We start from the raw sequence: 20,385 nt of genomic DNA on the forward strand, positions 1-20,385 counted from the left end.
TGTCAAGCAAAAGTCTCCCAATTTCCATTATTAACTGTGTCCTGAGCTTGTTTTTGGGAAAGCTGCTCTCTGTTCTTAAAGTTGCAAATGTTTGTCATAGAATCATAGAATGGTTAGGGTTGGAAGGGCCCTTAAAAATCATCTAGTTCCACCCCCCCTGCCATGGGCAGGGACACCTTCTACTAGACCAGGTTGCTCAAAGCCTCATCCAGCCTGGCCTTGAAGACATCCAGGGATGGGGCATCCACAGCTTCTCTGGGCAACCTGTTCCAGTGCCTCACTACCCTCTCTGTGAAGAATTTCTTCCTGATACCTAATCTAAACCTCCCTGATTTCAATTTGTACCCATTACCCCTTGTCCTATCACTTGTCTTCATTACACTTTTTTTTTACCTCCCTTTTTTTTTTCCCTTTTTTCCTCCCAAGATGATATGCAAGCGCACGCAGGCACACCCACAACATTGTATGACAGTTGCATCTGGTAGATACTAATGGACAGAAACTGTTGATGGAAAGGTATAGGTACAGGCATAATGACTGTGAGGGTTGTTTTGCTGTTGCTTCCCTTTCGTGGTCTCCAAGCACTGGGAGTAGCTGCTCAGCCTTGCTGGCAGTGTCCACCGCAGCATGCTCCTGAGGTGTCACTTGGGTAGCTGAGAGCTCTTCTCTGTTTGTCACTGTTTGTGTCCCCACAGAAACACATGTACATGCTCGAAGATGAACTAGTCAGATCCTGGATGTGTCTTGTGACCCATGGTTTTGCACTGTCCAAGAGTCTTGGTGGAATCTGCAGAATTGCAAAGAGGGGGAGTGAAGTCTTAAAACAAGAACATCAAAAGAATTGTAATGCAATAGAAGTTTGAAAATCTGAGCAAATCCTAAAGATCAAGCATTTTAGCATCTCTGTAGGTGGGAATGGTTGTTTTGTGGTCATGCTATTTGTGGTCTAAAGATGGGACTAGCTAGTGGACTTCCTCTGTGCAAGAATAAAAGTAACCGCTCAGTCCTGCCTCCCTGGGCTGCCTGTCTGGCTTAATATAGCACTGATCTGGCAAAGCATCACATAGGGATGCTGGACCTTTGAACAGAGTAAAACACCATGTTAAATTCCTAGATGCTTTAAATTAGCCCTTAAAAGCTGCATCAGGAAGCACCACTGATAAGTTCATTATTTTGTGACTCTTGTATGAATGCTGTATTTTTCCCTGTGTGCAGTCATTTCAACACAAGTTAAATTCTTTGTAGAAAAAGCTAAATGTTTGGGAATATCTGAAACACAGATGATACACTGTGGCAAAAGACTCCTGTGGGATTTTTTACAAGGTGGATTTTATTTGTTAAATGAGCTTTCAGTGGTTCTTCAGAACATGCTGTTGTATTGCTTGCGTGATGTTGTGGTGTCACTGGTCTGATCTGGACTGCGATGGGGAAAGATGGCTTGATCTGTAAGGCACGCTTGTGTATATGTCTGTTTTGTTATGTAATTGTAAATCATAAATGTTCAGTTAATGTCAGATATGAGCTGTGTTCATAGCTCTTTGGTGTACTTGTCAGCTCACAGCTGTTCCAAGAGTCAGAGGGGATCACAGAGGAAACTGAAGCTGCTTTTGTACTTTTGGGGGAAGGGGGGAAAGAAGTAATGAAGTAAGTTATGTAGTCTAGGACATCGTGAAAATGCAGACTTTTAAGTGGTCTCTGGGCTTTACCAAGGAACATGCTGCTGGCATTTTGGTTTTGTGCATTAGAGGAAAGAAAACACTAGAAATCCCTTGGCTTTCATCTCCGGGGAGATAACTGCACTTTGCTGCTATGTTTTGGCCATATTGGTTTTTGGCATGGTTGTGGTAATTTATAGTTTTGTATCCTGTGGGTTTTCAGAGACTTAAATTACTAAGAAGAAAGAGCGTGTCATGTGGTGGTTGTTGAGATGGTGTTACAGTTGGAAGGGGGACCTTGCCAAGGAGTTGGAGATTCAGACCTGTGGTCTGTTGTGGCTTTGACAGTGACAGCTCTCTCAGGGGAGGCCTGGAGAAGCCTACGGTAGCTGGCTGTGGTGACATAGCCTGGTTGGTTGCTGCTTGCTGACTTTTGCCTTGGACTATGGAGGTGTAGAGCTCCTAATTAAAAAGCTTAAATGTAAGGCTAACCTGGAAAGTTTGCATATTTCATGTTAATCTGCTTATGCTTTTGCTCACTGCTAATAAACTTTCATTTTGAGTCTGCGTTACTGGGAGGGGGTGGAAGGATCTTGATTCAGATCTCTCTTCAAATTGCAGCTATTCACAAACACTAACTCAGAAGCACAAAATCTTTTTATGTAACTGGATAATTTCAAGCGTGCCATCAGCACACAATTATTTGGTCTTTTTATTTTTTTGTTAACTCAAGGCAGTAAAGGTTCCCTAATAAATGACTCACAATAGCATTATTGCTCTTATTTATATAACCTGAGATCTTGTAGTCTAAGCCTGTTGGCCTTTACCTCTGTAAGTGTTTTAATTTGTGATGGGGGTTTTGTTTTTTGTTTTTTTTTGGGGGGTTTTTGTTTTGTTTTGTTTTTTGGTTTTTTAAAGTCACTTCATGATTACTCATTTTGTGTTTCTTGTACATATACAGCCAGTTGTACCTTCTCCCTTTAGGGGTGGAAGTAAACTTTTATTGCAATTCGCTTCTCTTAATTTGACCAAATGAACAGTGGCAGCTTGGGCAAGAAAGTCTGTGTAGGGGCACTAAGAAGTGTTATCTCCAGATTAACTGCATGTGGAAACCTCAGCTACACTCCCTGAGGAAGAGTTCCAGTAACTGGAGAGAAATAGTTTTAGTTGTGAATTGTACACCCACATGGAAATAGAAAAATTTCCTGCTAAGGTATTCTTCAATGATATCTTTGTTAAATCACTTTCCAGATGAGAGTCACGTATTAAGGAATAATTCCAACACACTGCTGATACTTGCAGACTTTTTTAGGATGTCTTTACTTTGTGACTTTTCCTGTGGCCACAGTGTTGCTAATGCAGAAGATAAAAGGAGATTTATTCCTGTTTATAGCCCACGGCATAGACCTAAAGGTTCTTCCTCTTAGAACTGGTCAAGCTTGAAACCTTGCCTTCCTTAAACACTCTGTGTGTTACACAGTATGAAATCTGATGAAATTCGGCTGAATTTTTTGGGGCTGTAATCTTTTTGAGACAGGATTACACAATGCATAATGCAGTAAGGCTTTGATACAGAGTAGGAAGTTAAACCTTTATGCAATGTAAATATCAAGTGCTAGCAGTCTAGCTCTTTGTCCAAAAATCGCCTTTTTTTGTTTGTTTGAATACAGAGGAACTCTGACCAAGACCCAGGAGCAGAGCGTTATACAAGCAGCACAGAGCATACAGCCCAAGTGTTCTGAAAAGTAGCGGCATGTGATGCATAGCATGATGAATTGGAGAGGATGCCCCTAATGAGGCAGGAGCAGGATTGCCATAACGGTCTGTCACATAAACAATGTTTTAACCCAGCAGCGCCTCTGCACTTGTAACGGAGCAAGCAGCACAGTAAGCCATTAGCCCCATTTTGGGACAAGGCTGCAACTTTCTATTAAACTTAAAGAATGATGTCTGTCTGACTGCCAGCTGTTGTACTGACTCTTCCCTTCCTTGGCTTCAAACCCAAAATAACAGCTGTATCACACCTGCTTTATGTGTGGTGAGCAAGGATCCAACTTCAATACTTCTGCAAAGGCCTTGTGATCCAGGACCACTTCACTGTGAACATGGATATGGCTGTGTCCATGTGCAAGAACTTAGAGCAGCACATCACCTGCCTTATTCAGTCATCATTTTGGGTCTGTCCTGCAAGGTCAGTTGGTGCTGTATGTGGATATCCCAGGCTTTGGGACAGGGATAGAGACAGGCTTTCACTTTGGCTTCCTGAAGGAAGTCTGTTCTTGGGAAACTGAAACCAGTGAAGGATTAAAGGAATAATTTAATTAAGTTTTGTTAATCCAGGGTCGCTTGGTGATTTTATATCTAAGAGAAAGGGGTTTTACTGTTAGCCTTTGAGTAACTTGAAACGGAGATTAGAATTGCTGTTTAGTCTAAAAGGGCACAAAAACTATCATAGAGTTCTGGCCTTGACAATGTTTTTCTTTAAAAAAAAGAAAAGTACTCAAGGCATAATTTGGCATGCAAAATTCCTGGTCAAAGACAAGCTGTTACAAAGCTTTATAATAAATGAAATGGATGGTTTTGTTCATGTTTTGGTCTGGCCATGATGAAACCTAGACTCTTAACTCATGGTTTATGGGAATGTAGTCATATGTATATTATTGCTGTACACCCACTTGCACAGGCAGTAGTCCAAGTGTGCAGATAACAGGAACATATAAATAAAACAGTTGGCTAGTTGTCCTAATGTTCTTGAGTAGATCCTTGTTAAAATAGTGCCAGTCAAACTTATGAATAGATCTGGTGTATCGAAGATTACTGGCATTCAGCTATGATGTGATACAGGTCACTGTGTGGGCAATTTGTGGCCATTTTGTGGGTTTTGTTTTGTGTTGAGTCAACAATTTGAAATGCAAACCAAGAGCTCAAGTAATCCCTGCTGTCCCCTGATAGTCTCAGGTTGCCTCCAGGCTACCCTGTTCCAAGCAAGGGGTGTTTGCAGGCACATAGGGCTGATCACTTTGGAGTGTGATGAAGTCCCTATGTGCCTATGGGAGAAGAACCCTAGTTGTCCTGTCTCCCACCACCCCCACTGCACTGGAACTGGTGTTTTCTAGCACTGTTAGGAGATGAAAGCAACGTTCGCTCTATTATTCCTGCTTCACGTATGTGATGCCCTGTCCATCAGACATGCTTGTAGTAATACTGGTGGCAATGATGTTCAAGAACCATTTGCCTTAGAACAGGTCCCGAGTCTCCACCTTGTTCTGCACAGGACAGCAAGGGGCTGGATTGCTCCTCTTTCTAAAAGCCTTGCGTTATGCTTGATGGAAGGCACAGTGGGAATCGGGACTCTGAAGTCAGTGGTGATGCACTTGCACAGGCTCAGGCTTTGTTTCTCCTGTTTTTTGAAATCTCAGCATGCTGGTGGTAGGGCTAGAAGGTGATTTAGAAGGAAAGGACCTTTCTCCTCCCAGGTCAATATGATGGGGCTGTGTCCTGAACTTGTCTTGCTGGTTACCCGTGCTTGCACAGACCCTCCCGTGGACCTGACTGGGGCCTGCTGGAGGATGCCGAAATTCCCTGGTTGGCTGTATATTGAAACAATAGGAGGGCAACTCTCCTTCTATTTCTGTAGCTGCTGGGGAATGGATGTTGTGCTGCTTTAAATGATTAGTAACTTGCTAAAGCAAGTTCCAATGGCAAACACCTGGGGTAAGGGGAAGCATTGCCTACAGAATAAGAAAAGCTCCCTCTGGACCAGTTTCCCCGTTTGGCCATCCAAGATACAGCACATTGGCTGTAAAAGTCAGGCAGTGACATGGTACATGACATGGGCTGCCAAAAACTATTGCTAGTGCATGGGGAAGGCTGTAGTAATTATGGCAAGGTGATGAGTGCTGGAGCAGGAGTGACATCTGTCCATAGATGAGTCTGAATAAAATGTCTCCTTTCTACATTTTTATTTTGTATGAGGACATACTCAGAAAGCTTCATTGTCTGTTTTAAAACAGATTTGATTGGAAAGGAAAGCTTCATTGCCTGTTCTACTGGAAAGGTAGCTTTCAAAAGCTGTTATGTTTAGTGCCTTATTTTTGAGATAACATCTACCTCAGACCAGTGGGAAGGAGTATGGCTAAGTTTATAGGAATGTTGTAACTGTAAATGAATTTATCTGGACATAACATTTAAGCATTTTTAAACATAGCAACACATTAAAATGTTACATTTGATTAAACTTCTAATCACGCAGCTATCCCACTTTTTCTGTCTTTTTCTGGAAGCCTGATGGGTTTTGTTTCCTTGCTTTGAATTTTACAGCCACAAATATGCTTGTCATTGCCTAACAAATAATCACTTTTAGATTGTCAGCCTTCAGGGACAAGGGTTGTCTGCCTGCTGGAGAGCCCTCAGCGAGGAGGTTACAATTCCAGTTGGAGCATTTGGGTCAAATCATAATATAAATTTAGCAATAGTAAATATTTAAATTGCAGGCTGTACGAATCTGTTGGTGGATGGCAGCAGGCAACACAGTTGAGCCTTACTGAACCTTTTTGCAGAGCTGGAAGCTTGCTTGTTAGAGCATCTCAGGGAAGATGGCAAATTTTTTGGAATATTCCTTGCTATTCTTAATGCAACACTTTGAGTGGGGGTTTGAGAAAATAAGCATAAAAAAGAAGGAGGTGATCTGAACTCATCAGCAAAACTTCAAAACAACGGTCTTCAAAATATGTGCTGAGCATAGTTCTTTATGTTTAAGTGCTGGGATTGAAGTACACGCCCTGAACCAAACAATTATGGGACTCAATGGACTAAGTAAATAGCTTACCTGTTACAGAAAGCAGCTTAAGTTTAGAAGAGGAAAAAGAAATATAAGAAACTTAAATAAATCCCTTTGAGGATAAATGTTTCAGCTGCAGGCATTTTTCCTGGCATGAAACCACTGGAGATTCAGCTATTGGAAGCTTGGCAGGACTGCGGTAACATTAATAAGTCATCCTTCATCTGTTGATCAGAGTTTATGTGAGAAATCATCGTTGTTACCCATCTGGCAGGACATCCGAAGCACAGACTGTCTCTTTGCTTGATAAAGAGCAGGTAGGGTTGGGAGCAGGTTATCTGTTGTCCGGTGCCTGCCCAGGGTAGGGGGAGACAGGATGGTGGGAGGGCTGTCAGAGGCTGCTTAGCAGTTACGGTTTGCAGCTAGTTCTCGGCTTGAGTGAGGAAGTCTCCTCTCCTCCCTGGGGAGGGAAGCAGCTGTGTGACATTTAAAATAGGAATGTAGTTGGACTATTTAGTGCCATAAAGGATTGGAGAGACTCTGTATTTGAGAACTAAGGGTGCAGCATATTTAATGACCTGTAAACTTGTCCCCTTTTTTTCCTTAATCAAGGTAGCTCTATGTTGGCACAGTGAGCAAAAGAAAAGGTGGATTTACGGTTACTTTTTTCTGATCCTGATTTCAGCTGCATTTGATGCACCTTCCTCCTGCTCTTGCCATAGAAGAGATCTTGGCAGAAAGAGGAACTCTGATGTGCTAATAGGAGGCTGGTGTTTACATGTAACTTGTTGTGTTGCTGGGTGTTGTTTGGTCTTTGTGCGTTAGTTTGCCTTTGTTTTAATTTTTTAATGTGTGTAACCCTTTCTAGATCACTTGTAGCTGATGGGTGTGATGGAAGTGTCACGGCAGGCACTTGAAATACAGAAGTTCATATGTGTGCAAATCTTACATGTGAAACTTGGGTTTAATGTTTAACCCGGGAAGGGTCACTGTGTGTGTTGTTCTGTCTGAGGAGATGCACCAGCTCAGGTATGGAACAGTGGAGCCTGTTCTTTAGTTAAAGGAACTTTTTGTCTGCTCTTGGCTCTAGATTTCCATGAGGATGCTGTATCTTTTCCAGTGCAAGGTCGCTGGCATGGCTATTAAATAAAAAGGAAAGTATTCATTAAAAATTACTTACTTCAGTTACTCAGTAAACCTGCTTCCATTCTGATGGGAATACAGTTTAGAAATTAAGTAAACCTAGACTTTAGTACCATGAGTCAGGATGGAGGGGTCATTTTGCCCTTAAGAGGGGCTACTAAAACCTACAGCAGCGTGAACTTCAGCGACATATTTCTTCCTTTGGTAGGTATTCCTTCCTATTCTTTGTGTACGTTTAGGGTGTGTAGTTAAAGGTACTAATATATCCTGTACTAAGATTTGTATCTTTACAGTCTGCGGCTTAAAATCACCAAACTAGCAGCTCTATGCCAAATTAATTTTCTTACTGCTTTTGAAGTTGCCCCAGTTCCAAGTGAATCCAGAACAAGATGAGACAGACTGGCAGCATGGGTGGCTGTGGATCAGAAAGCTGTATTTTTCAGAGGAGTTGCATGAGTCGCTGAGTACCATCTCTGCGTGATACCAAGCTATGTCATGTAACAAACTTTGTAGCCGTGTGGACTTGTTTGTGTAAAAAGTAAACGTAATTCACACCTCGGGGTCTAACCATTTTTAACTGTTTTTCAGATTTCTAAACTAAAAAGGAAATAAAATTTTGGGGTGGTTTTTCTTTCCTTTTTCTCTTCCAATGTGTTTATTTTTTAAAAAAAATTGTGTCACTGGGGTTTTTTTAGTGATAAAAAGCAGCCTGTAGGGACTAGAGTTACCAGATGTGCTTTTATTTTGGTGCAGCTTGCTTTTGCATCTTGATAAATTTCCAAAGTGTTCTGGTCAGAAGAAGCACCAGATGTTTTCTGTGTGTTCCTGTACCTCTGGTAGCGGTCATGAAAACACTGCAGAAGCATCACTGGCTAAAGGACAGGGGAACAGCAGATTCTGAAATGGCAGAGGTATTAAACATTTAACACGAGGGCAAAGCAGCTGTAGAGTTTACTGGATGGTGTAACTTTTAATTGCATTGTATGTCCATGTCAGCACAGGTTAAATCAACTGCAGTAACTTTCAGCTGTGTCTGTACTTGAGCCAGAGTGCCCAGTGGTGAACTGAGGGTCTTGCACATCCAAGTTACCCAAACCAGTAATGTTGAAAAGACAGTTTGTTTTAGGAATTCTGTGAAATGGGATCCAAAGTGTCTGCTAATTGTTTTTGCTGTAGTCTGGCTAGGTAAAGCAAAACGTGCCGGTGGATACCTGACTGCTCAGCCTTAGTGTTGCTGCCTGGATCACTAGCGATGTGCTGCCTGGGGTAGAAGAAGGGTGAATCGGTATTGCGTAAACAACGTTGGCTCTGACAGCAACGTAGGGTTTGGAGTGCATGTGTTGGGGCACACCGAGGCATGTTCTTTGCCTTCATCTGCAGGGTCTTTGTTACTCTGCTGTAGGATTGCTGTTCAGGCAGTTCTGCTATGCAAGATTCATGTTCTTTCCGTGAGAAATTGCCTGTCAGATGCCTATGCATTCATGGGCTGTTACTTACAGACAGTAAAAGTGTGTAAGTTCAGTGTTTACCCCTGCTGGGGCCTAGCCTCGTTAGTCATCGCTTGGTTTCTTGCATATGTTGCCTTGCTAGGTGGTTCGTTTTATAACTGTAAAATGATGTGTGGTTAACTGTCTTGAACTGTAATGCACACTTACAATACTGAGCTCATTACCAGCTAGAGACCCGTGCAGAGGGATGCTCAAGGAGCAGGCTCCTCTCCACTCTTGTTTCCTTCTCCCATCTCTTCTCTTGTGTCCTTTATGGTCTCTGATGCTTCTAACCTGCGTGAAGTGAGGGTGGAGCAGTGTTGCTGAACATTCAGCTTAGGATCTCTCTGAGCTTTTCAAGGTCAAAAACTGGCAAGTTGTATTCTGAAAGATACTGACTGCCAGCACTGCACCCTGAAGCCTGGGGATAAATGTGATTAAAAACTGAAGCTTGTGCTTTTGGTCAAAGGAACCCTCTTGTAAGAGCACGGCTCAGGAATGCTGCAGAAGGCTGAGTGGGAATTTGCTCATTTTCATGCTCTGTGGACACAGAACTCGCATGTGGTGAACGCAGAGTTAAATGTGTTAATAATCCTTTGATGCTTTGGGGAGCTCGTCAGAAGTACAACATTGGTCTCCTGGTTTGAAAGAAATCCTTAAACAGACCTCTCTGGTCATTTACAGCAAGGCAAGAATGAGTTTATTGTTAGGGAAATGATGGCTGCTAATACTGCTTTTTTAAATATCACATAGATTACAAAACCATCTGTGTAGGAGTGGTGTATAGCACTAGACCTTCAAAGAGCTGGTAAACAAGGAAGATTCAGTGTAAACACTTAAACAGCAGGATCCAAAAGTAGGTTAGAGTGTTATACAACCTGAAAAAGCCCAGCTTTGAAGGGCAGAATTACTGAAGATTTTAAAAAGTTTTTTATTGTTTTAATTTTTGTAAATGGGTGCTAATTTGACCTTGATTATATAAAGCAAAAATCTTATTTTTCTCTCCAGCTTACTGAAGCCTAATACATCTGTATGCAGTCTGAGAGAAATTTGATTTCTGTAATTTTTTGTGTACCAAATTACTGTCAGTCAAGTTAATGTTGTTCATAAAGATGATGATCCCATAGTTGGGGAACTTATTTACAGTCTGCATCAGAGATTATATATTCTGTGTAAGGGAAAGTCCAAAATCGCTGGGCAATGGGATGAGGGAATTGGGGAGGTGAGTTAGTTGTGGGTTTTTTTGCGTGGATTTTGGTGTTTCTTTTGTTTCTCAAATAATGAGTGTACGAGTGGTGCTAATTAATCCTCCTTGCTCAGGTAAGTATGTTATCAAACAACAGTATCATTTTTTCTTACATATTTATATTATGAGATTTAGTTATAGTTAAAAGCTAATGTGGAACTCTTGTTCCTTAGTTGGAATGTTTTTCTCCATAGGAAATCTTTCAGCTTTGTGGTCGTTGCTTTCTCCTTACTCAGTTATCCGTTATGCCCACAGAGCATCTTGTGGTACACCATCTCTAAAGGACTACCTCCAGGGTGATGTGCTTTTAATTTTAAGAAAGTCAAATCATACAGATAAATATCCAATCCCATAGAAACTTGCTTACCCTGGAATATCCCATAGGCCAAACAAATAACAGTTTGCTCAGTCAAGGTGTAGCTGAACAAAAATAAACCAACCCAGAACTTGGAGATTGATCTAAAACTGGTAGATTGGTTACTGTCAGAGTTTAAGGAAGAAATAGTGAGTAGGAATTGTTGTCATACTAATTTGGTGGAAAAAATATTACAGAAGCCTTTTTCCTTGAAGGTTCTTAGGTTAAATCTGTTTCTGATCTTCCCGAGAGGAACGCAGTAATCGGGAAGTACCTGATTCCGTAAGCCGCACTGTGGTCCCTGCGTTCTGGTGACAGTGATGTTCTGCAATTCCTTCTGTCACTGAAGGAGTAGCAAAACGTTTCACATAGTTGAGAAACACTATCAAAATACCTATATTGTATTTTATTGTGGCATGTTTCCTGGACTTTTCAGGCAGTAGGGGCACTCAACGTGCAAATCCATGATTAGCTGAATTTGGGGGTTTGATTTGCAGGATGCTTGAGAAGACAAGCTGTAGTCAACAGTCGTATCTAAAACAGTCGTATCTAAAACTGGTTCAGTAACTTGAGTCAGGTCGGGTAGAGCAAAGCCCTACCCCCTGGAATAAAGCAGTAGAGTTAACTGCCCTCTTTCAAATGGGCTGCTGCTTCTCTGCAGCTCTCCAAAGGCAGTGCCTCAGCCAGCGGAAGAGGAGCTGCAGACTGGCTATGGAATAGTTGCAATATTCCCAGCTACAGTAGCAGGGACAGATTCCTTCTATTACTACATCCAGAAGCCTACTGGTGTTTCGGTTAAACCTTCTGGGGTTTGTTTTAAATTTTGCTTAATCTCAAACTGAATAACCAGTACAGGTGTCAACATGTTTGCTCAGAATGCCTGTGTTCTATAGACTTTTCTGCATGTCTTCATGCATTATCTTATGAGGGCTCTGAGGGTCCTTACGCTTGGTTCTGTGGGGAAGGAGAAGGGGGGAAAAAAAAAGGATGGTAAGGATGGTGCCATCTTTTTGATCTTTGCAGATATTCTGTGCAACAGTCAATATTCACAGCGTTCTGGCTAAGAGGAATCTCATAATCCATTCTTACTACATTAAGGTCTAATTGCCTGCCTTAAGAGGATGTTGCAGAAGTAGAAAAACAAAGGAAGTAGAAATGGTTGGTGGAAAGAGAGAGTAAAATATACAGTGGAAATAAATTTAAATCTATGGTCACTTGATCAAAAGCAAGCTAGCAAAGCCTTTTAGTTATGGGAAAACTTTTCTTCTCCGTGATTTCCTGTGGGAAGGGAGAAAACAATTTTGTTCATGGTAGTACTTTTTCTTTTCAACTAGAAATGCTTGGTGGGGTTTTTTTGGGTTGTTTTTTTTTTTTTTTTTTTTTAATTCTTGACCAGTTGTGGTGACAAGGCTAATCCAAGAATCTTTTTGTTTTGTGAAACAAAGTGGGCTTGTTTGGAGTCTTGGGAACCTGAAGGTAAAATGAGAGGTTCATGTGTTACAGCTCCGGTTTGTTTGTTCTAACTCTGAATTTGCTTTAACTTCAAAACTTTAACTTTAAAAAAGGGAGGGCCAGTGAATTACAAGGGCAGACAGATTAAGTTTTTATCAGTAAGTACAGGAAGAAGTAGGATGTAAATAAATATTAGTGATATACCAATCTGCTGCTTTCTTTTCCTCTAACTTCTGCTTTTAAGCTGTAACAGTTTCTTAGGAAATAACCCTAATACATCCACTTCATATTTCAGCATTTATAGTCTGAAATATGTCAGAAAAATTCACCAGGTTAATCACATTTTGAGCTCTTTCTATTATAGCTTTTCTTTAAGACTAATGAAAGGATTATAATTGGGTAGGAAATATGATTTATGAAATTAGTTGTTACCCTGGCTGGTTTCACGTGGGCTTGTAACTTACAACTATTGTATTGCCGTTGTCAGTTTTTCTTTTCTCTGTTCTGTTTTCACTGTAACTTATATGAACAAAGTAGGTTTATTTCTAGAGCTCCCTATCATATCAGCGATGAAAAGGAGGTAGTACTACGTTGCTTTCACAACTAAGTTTTTCCAATTAAAAACTTCAGAAGGTAGCAAGAAATAGTTGTGCTTGGAACAGTTGCATTTGTTTATGTTAAAGATTTTTTTTTTTCCTCCAGGACAGAGAAAGCTGGAGGTAACGGATGGAGCTGGGAGAGGTTAATGTTATCCCAGAGCCTTATCCAGGTTATAGAACTGGAGACAGAGGGTTTGGGATGAGAAAGGATTATTTGCTAAAATTAAGGATCTTCCTTATTTTGTGTAGTTGTGCAGCCCTAAAGATAATCCTGCAGTAGGCTTGAATTAAAATCTGTGCTTATCAAAACTAAACTACAATATGCTATTTTATGAAGGAGACTGTCCTGAATTTCCATATTGGGAATTAAAAATTACTTCAAGAATTAGTTTTCTAGTTTGAGTCTAGGTCTTGGCATATCAAAACCACCCCCATGTTCTGCTGAGCCTCAAGGTTCATTTGGTGCCTTGGGAGCCCTGAAAAAGGCTGAAAGACATGTGTGTTTTCACCGTGAGAAATTAGACATTTTGGCTTTTCAGCTACATAGTACTTTGGTCTTCAGTTTGAGCTACCTGCTCACAGACCTTTTTGTCGTGGCTGAATAGAGCATGCACTGGTCTTGAGGGGAGACCAGACAGACTGGCATTTGTGTCCTTTTCTCATTTTTTTTCCTTTTCCTTTCTGCCATGTCATCACTACAATTTATCATGAAACCCCAACCCCAATCTGGCACCCTTAAAAGGAGGTGAAAATTAGCAATGAAAATATGATCCACGTACTCCAAGGAATGTTCTAGTCAGTAGGCTTTAAAAATAAGTTTTAAAAGCTTTAAAATAGTTTAACTGTGGAATAAAGAAAACCCAAAAACATCATTAGAGTCCTGTTGTTCTGAGTACCTCTTAGTTTGATTTCTAAGCATCTGCAAAAATAAAATAAAAGTTAACTTCTACGGTTGTTAGTCCAGTAAAATCAAACACCAATACCTGTAATAATGGATTTAAGAGAGAAAATACCAAATCTGTTTGCAGCCTGTCAGAATGTGTCTTATACTCTGCGTAGGCTTATAGTTTTTCATTTTGGTTTTTAAAACTTTGAGCATTTAAATGTTTTAGACATGTGAGGACAGAAACCCATTTTCTGCTCCTGGAATTGACTTTGCTAGCTAGAAAAAGGTCTGCTTCTCTTCTGTGAGACACAGTGGTAGACAGTAATGCCACAGAGGGGGCTTTTGTGTTTTATAACTGCTAATCTCTGCCAAAACAGCAGCTCTTCTGTGAGTATCAGTAACTTGAAAGAAAAGGCATGTTCAGAGCATTGAATGTGGCGGTACTTGGTGTAAAGCTCCTGTTACACCGCGCTGCCTACAGCCTCACAAAGGGGATTACAGGGGCTCTGTTGTCTCCTGACCTTTTCTGAAATAATTTTGTGTGTGCAAGGCAGAGGTCTGGTAGAGGTGATTTTTAGCTTCAGCTTTTTCAATGGTTCTTTCTAAGTCCCTAGCTGGAACCACTTTGTGCCTTCTTGTTTCTTTTCCATCAGCTCAGTTGTTTAGACGAGCCACGTCTGCAGCACTTGGGTTTCAGTGCTTTATCCAAATGTTCTCATGGCAGAAGGGAAAAAAAATCACCTTCATTCTGTGAAGGGAATTCTGCAGCTTGTGCCCCAAACTGCAGTGAAGTAACGTCCCACGTAATTAGCTAGTGCAGAGGTGAGGGAAAGGCTAGCCCTAGAGGAACAAGCAACAGGAGCTACCTGTGTTTGTTACAGCAGTCATCGCCTTCCTCCTTCCTGTCCTGCTTGCCGCCTTCTCCCGGCACGCTCGTAGCTCCATGCGCGCAGGCACGGCTGAGGTCAGCGTGCGTGACTTGTCCTTGCTAAGCGCTGTGCTCTCCTGGTGAACTATTGCACTAGCAACCTAGCAGACGTAAAGTTCTTGTGGCTGCCAGGATGGGTGAGACCAGAGTGAAAACAGCCGTGAGAGCATCCCTTCCAGGAAAGAACAAAAAATGCATGCAGGAAAAAACCAACCCAAACAAACCCTGCTACTGTTCTGCCGTTCTTCTGCCCTGGGCAGGTGGCAGTTGTGCCTTGGGAAGAAGGAGGGTCCTTTGCTATCGCTCTGCTCACATCAGTACGAATGACTAATGCTATTCTTCTGCACACGGATGTTGTTTAAATGTCAAAGGTAGCAATTCTAGGGCAAGCAGTCAGGCTGTGACTCAGTCTAGGTAAGGGCTGGGGGACATTAAGAAGACTCAGTGCATAGCTAATGCATAAAGCATGGTGAGGCTCTGATAGCTGTGGGGCGTCCTTCTGCGCTTCTGTAGCAGTGACAGCCCTGGGGAGGTGTGTGAGGAAGGGCTCAGGAGCCATGCTGCCTGGAGGAGGCTCCTGTGGGGTTGGGAGAACTGTAAGGCCCCCACAACTTGTGTGACTGATGAGGGGAGGTGTATTTGACATTCTTTTGCCCACTGGAAAATTGAGCTGGAAGTCCCTTCAGTCCGTTCCTTGAGGAACTGCGCCCTTAACTGTTATATTTTGGCAACTGTGCCAAGAGCACCGAGATGAGTGAGATAAAACCCTCTCCTCTCTGGCTGCCTTCACCAAATCCCCAGGCTAGGTATGCAAAGCTGGTAAAAGCTCCTGGGAGGAGAGTGTGGGAGGCCAGGGGTTGGATCCCTCCCTGTGGTGTAGAAGATACTTCCGTGAGCTCCATGCTGGGCTCTGCAACAGTGACTGCTGGCCTTTCCCACAGACGAGTCATGGGAACTGCTGTGCTGGTGCGGGGAAGGAGAGGGGCTCATGCATGCCTTTGACCATATAGGCAGTAGCCAGTATACAAGTTCTGCATATAGAAATGTCTGTTATGCTCTTCAGAGAAATATAGGTTAGAAATACTCAGGTGATCATGTTAGAATCATAGAATTGTTTTGGTTGGAAAAGACCTTTTAAGATTATAGAGTCCAGCCATCAACCCAGCAGTGCCGTCTGCCCTAAACCATGCACCTAAGCACCACATCAACACATCTCTTAAATACCCCCAGGGATGGTATATTCATTGCCTGTGACACTGTCCTTTAGGGTTTGTAAGGTGCAGCTCTGTACGAATTGGTGTGCTACAAGTTAAAAATAATGAATCTGATGCATCTTTATACCACCTGTTTTGATCTTGTGCTCTGCGTTCTTCTCCCAACCGAAGGGAGCCAGACTCTGTGATAATGTACATCCTGTCTCCTTCCCCACTCCGTGTGTGCACACAAGCTGAATATTTAACTTTAGAAATGGCAAATTTGGGTCACAAGTTCAGCAGTTTAATAGATGATTTTGCCACATCCTGCTTGCACAGGAAGCTTATTTTTTAAAAAGGTGATAAGTCAAGTCCTCTAGATTTTGTCAAAACAGAAAGCAAAGCATGGTATTTAAAGCTGTAGGGAGGTTTGGATTCTCTGACAGGATCAGTTTGCCGCTTTGTCTCACAGTCCGTATGTTTAAATTAAAGCGAAAGCCTGGCAGCCTGCTCCTGTGCTACCTGGACTGAACAGCTTCCTGTAATTGCCAGGCTGTGGTGATAACCTGAAAAATGTATTTTCCCATTATATTAAGCAAGAGTTGTGAGGTGGCGCTTTTTTTTTTTTTGGTTAGCTGGTTTGGATGTTTCCGAGGAATTATTGTTTCTTCATTAATTGTGGGGAGAGGGAGGAATTTACACAGTACCACTTGGTCCAGTGAACAGGTGATAACTGTTTGTTACTGTAAAACATCCAAACACATTTTAAAAACTGTGCCCAATATATACACGGTGATTGCAAACCTTTCACTTGTGCAGTGGTACCTGAGGGAAGGGAGCCCGTCAGTCTGGCAGGCAATGGGGATGCTCAGTAGCAAGGAGTGGGAGACATTCACTGCTCTTGTGTCAGATGAAAAGAAATTAAAGATCTTGTGCATAATGTAACAAGAGGCCTAAGATGAGCTACCTAAGTCGTGGGCAAAGTGCAAAGCTTTTAACAAATGCTATTTTGTTTACATGCAAGGTACTACAAAATAGTGCTGGATTTCACGTGTTGAGACTCAAGCAGTCATTTTTCCAGAATCGGATTTTGTGCAGTGTAATCAATTGTTGCTGTTTGTGTTGTTAATACATATCGGCTACAGCACTTTACCTCTCGGATGTTTCGGTTGCTCAGGGCAGGCCTTAGTGCTTGTACTGTGAAGTGGCAAAGATACACACATACCATCTGGCCTGAAGTGAGAAGACTTCTGTTTTGAGGCTGAAGTAAGGCGTCATTACTGCACGTATTGAGAAAACAGTGTTGTGTGGAGTGACGGACAATGTGTGACAGGCAACAGAACGTAATGAAAACTGGAACCTTCTGAGAAGCTGTGTGTCGTGGTGCGATTGTGTATTAAGTGGTAAAATAACCTGCTCACCAGTCAATACTGATTTTTGTCTTTGTTCTCTTGTAGGAATGTTTACCCTTGCAGAAGTTGCATCACTCAATGACATCCAGCCAACTTACCGTATCTTGAAACCATGGTGGGATGTATTTATGGATTATCTGGCTGTTGTTATGTTAATGGTTGCCATTTTTGCTGGAACCATGCAACTGACCAAAGACCAGGTGGTCTGCTTGCCGGTTTTGCAGTCTACTGTAAATTCAAAAGCACAACCCGGCGCATCAGGGAAGGCTGACTTTACCACTGTTGAAACAACCACCGATCAAGGAGAAGCATCAGCGAAAACAGTTTCCTTTGGAAGTGCCCCTACTGTAACACCTGACGTACCTCTGAGCAGAGCTACCTCTTCTCAGTATCAACCCACTGAATCAGGCCAGGAGCTGAAGAAGGAGCAGAAAGATTCCTCAGGCCGTAAAACAAATTTGGATTTTCAGCAATACGTGTTTATAAACCAGATGTGCTACCATTTGGCTCTTCCTTGGTATTCAAAGTATTTTCCCTATCTTGTTCTCATCCATACTATCATTTTAATAGTCAGTAGCAATTTTTGGTTCAAGTATCCCAAGACTTGCTCAAAAATTGAGCATTTTGTGTCTATATTAGGGAAGTGCTTTGAGTCCCCTTGGACTACAAAGGCATTGTCTGAAACGGCATGTGAGGACTCTGAGGAGAACAAACAGAGGCTAACTGGTGCCCAGTCCCTGCCCAAGTATGTTTCCACGAGCAGTGATGAAGGAAGCCCAAGTGCCAGCACACCCATGATAACAAAGTCTGGCTTCAAATTTTCAGCTGACAAGCCGATGATCGAGGTTCCCAGTGTCACTATTTTAGACAAGAAAGATGGCGAACAAGCCAAAGCGCTCTTTGAGAAAGTCCGTAAGTTCCGGGCTCACGTGGAGGACAGTGATCTGATTTACAAGCTTTATGTTGGCCAGACTGTCATCAAGACTGTCAAGTTCATATTTATTCTCTGCTATACCGCAAACTTTGTCAACACCATTAGTTTTGAACACATCTGCAACCCAAAAGTTGAACACCTGATTGGCTACACGCAGTTTGAATGTACACACAATATGGCTTACATGTTGAAGAAGCTGCTTATCAGCTATATTTCCCTCATTTGTGTCTATGGTTTTATCTGCCTTTACACGCTTTTCTGGCTGTTCCGAATACCTTTAAAAGAATATTCCTTTGAAAAGGTCAGGGAAGAGAGTAGCTTCAGTGATATCCCTGATGTCAAAAATGATTTTGCATTTCTCTTGCATATGGTAGATCAGTATGACCAGCTGTATTCAAAGCGATTTGGGGTCTTTCTGTCCGAGGTAAGTGAGAACAAACTACGGGAAATTAGTTTAAACCATGAATGGACTTTCGAAAAGCTACGGCAGCACGTTTCCCGCAATGCCCAGGACAAGCAAGAGTTGCATCTCTTCATGCTGTCGGGGGTCCCCGATGCAGTGTTTGATCTGACAGATCTGGATATGTTGAAACTGGAGCTGATTCCTGAAGCGAAAATCCCAGCGAAAATTTCCCAGATGACAAATCTTCAGGAGCTTCACCTGTGCCACTGCCCTGCGAAAGTCGAGCAGACTGCCTTCAGCTTCCTGCGGGACCACCTGAGATGCCTTCATGTGAAATTCATGGATGTTGCGGAGATTCCTGCGTGGGTGTATTTGCTCAAAAACCTCCGTGAATTGTACTTGATAGGCAAATTGAACTCTGAAAACAATAAAATGATAGGGCTTGAATCTCTCCGAGAGTTGAGACACCTTAAAATTCTCCACGTGAAGAGCAATTTGACCAAAATTCCCCCCAATATCACAGATGTGGCCCCACATCTGACAAAACTAGTCATTCATAATGATGGCACTAAGCTTGTGGTACTCAATAGCCTTAAGAAAATGACCAATGTTGCGGAGTTGGAACTGCAGAACTGTGAACTGGAGAGAATCCCCCACGCCATCTTCAGCCTCTCTAACTTACAGGAACTGGATTTAAAGTCGAATAGCATACGCACAATTGAAGAAATCATCAGTTTCCAGCACTTAAAAAGATTTACTTGTTTAAAGCTGTGGCACAATAAAATAGCAAACATTCCTTCCTCTATTACCCACATAAAGAATCTGGAGTCTCTTTATCTCTCCAATAACAAACTCGAATCCTTACCAGCTGCAGTGTTCAGTTTACAGAAACTTAGGTGTTTAGACGTAAGCTACAACTCAATCCCCTTGATTCCGGCGGAAATAGGTTTGCTTCAGAACCTGCAGCATTTCCACATCACAGGAAACAAAGTCGACGTTTTGCCAAAACAGTTGTTTAAATGTGTTAAATTGAGGACTTTGAGTCTGGGACAAAACTGTATCACCTCAATCCCAGATAAAGTTAGTCAACTGTTGCAGCTGACGCACCTGGAACTGAAGGGAAACTGCTTGGACCGTCTGCCAGCCACTCTGGGGCAGTGTCAGCTTCTCAGGAAAAGCGGGCTCGTGGTGGAAGATCACCTCTTTGACGCTTTGCCCTCAGAAGTTAAGGAGCTGTTGAATCAAGACACAAGCATTCCCTTTGCCAACGGGATTTAGGCTGAGGTGAAACGCTCCAGTAGCTGACTTAAAAATGGCAAATGCTAAAAAGTGTGGCAGTTGTGAGACCATGTGTTTTAGAAGGCAGAATCCCTTGGAAGGCAGGACTACTAGCAGGATTAGAAGAGGTGTAACCAAGTGTTCGATGTTTGCAGTGTTTTAAAAGATTATTTCCAAAACTTTTGAGAGGATAAAGAACCTTAATAATCTCAATTCTTTTTTCCTTAAATTGTTTGTAACTTGGATGCTGCCGCTTTTGAATGTTTACAAATTTGCTTGCCTGCTTAAAGTAAATGATTAAATTGATGACCTTTTCTTACTATGCAAGTTATTCTTTAAGGTCTGGATTTCCTTTAGTGCATTATGGGGAGGGAGGGAAACAAGGATAAATGTGGTATACGGTATGGTTCTAACAGCACTTGAAACACATGTTGATGTGTGGTGTTAGCGTTTGGCCATCCTCAGCAAACGGAACCAGTTTGCCTGTGCTTTGAACGGCACCAGAACCACCGTTTTCCTGCACAAAGGTATGTGGTTTGCATCAGGCCAAGCGTGTTTGCCTTCATTCTTCATCCTCCCGCCCTCGTGGTGTTGGGCGAGATTTCTTCGGTGGTCTGGTGTGCTTCGCACAGGC

General features: G+C 42.2%; 1 protein-coding gene across 4 annotated transcripts; it reads left to right on the forward strand.

The window, feature by feature from the left end:
- Positions 1–17,183: 17,183 nt before the first annotated feature.
- On the forward strand, positions 17,184–20,064 carry LRRC8D (leucine rich repeat containing 8 family, member D). Of its 4 annotated transcripts, none has more exons than XM_010157952.1 (2): positions 17,184–17,459; positions 17,565–20,064. In XM_010157952.1, the coding sequence occupies exons 1-2, from the start codon at positions 17,184–17,186 to the stop codon at positions 19,749–19,751; spliced, it is 2,463 nt and encodes an 820-aa protein (XP_010156254.1). In that variant the 3' UTR covers positions 19,752–20,064. The 4 variants fall into 4 exon arrangements, with proteins under 4 accessions (XP_010156254.1, XP_010156255.1, XP_010156256.1 ...); XM_010157953.1 differs by having other exon boundaries at positions 17,184–17,450; positions 17,568–20,064; XM_010157954.1 differs by having other exon boundaries at positions 17,184–17,370; positions 17,500–20,064.
- Positions 20,065–20,385: the final 321 nt, after the last annotated feature.

Source organism: Eurypyga helias, unplaced genomic scaffold (genome assembly GCF_000690775.1).
Source record: "Eurypyga helias isolate BGI_N326 unplaced genomic scaffold, ASM69077v1 scaffold14468, whole genome shotgun sequence".
Classification (NCBI taxonomy): Eukaryota; Metazoa; Chordata; class Aves; order Eurypygiformes; family Eurypygidae; genus Eurypyga; species Eurypyga helias.

Bases quoted from the DNA above. Each gene is read 5' to 3' on its own strand.
- LRRC8D (XM_010157951.1), top strand. From the start codon at position 17,184: ATGTTTACCCTTGCAGAAGTTGCATCACTCAATGACATCCAGCCAACT.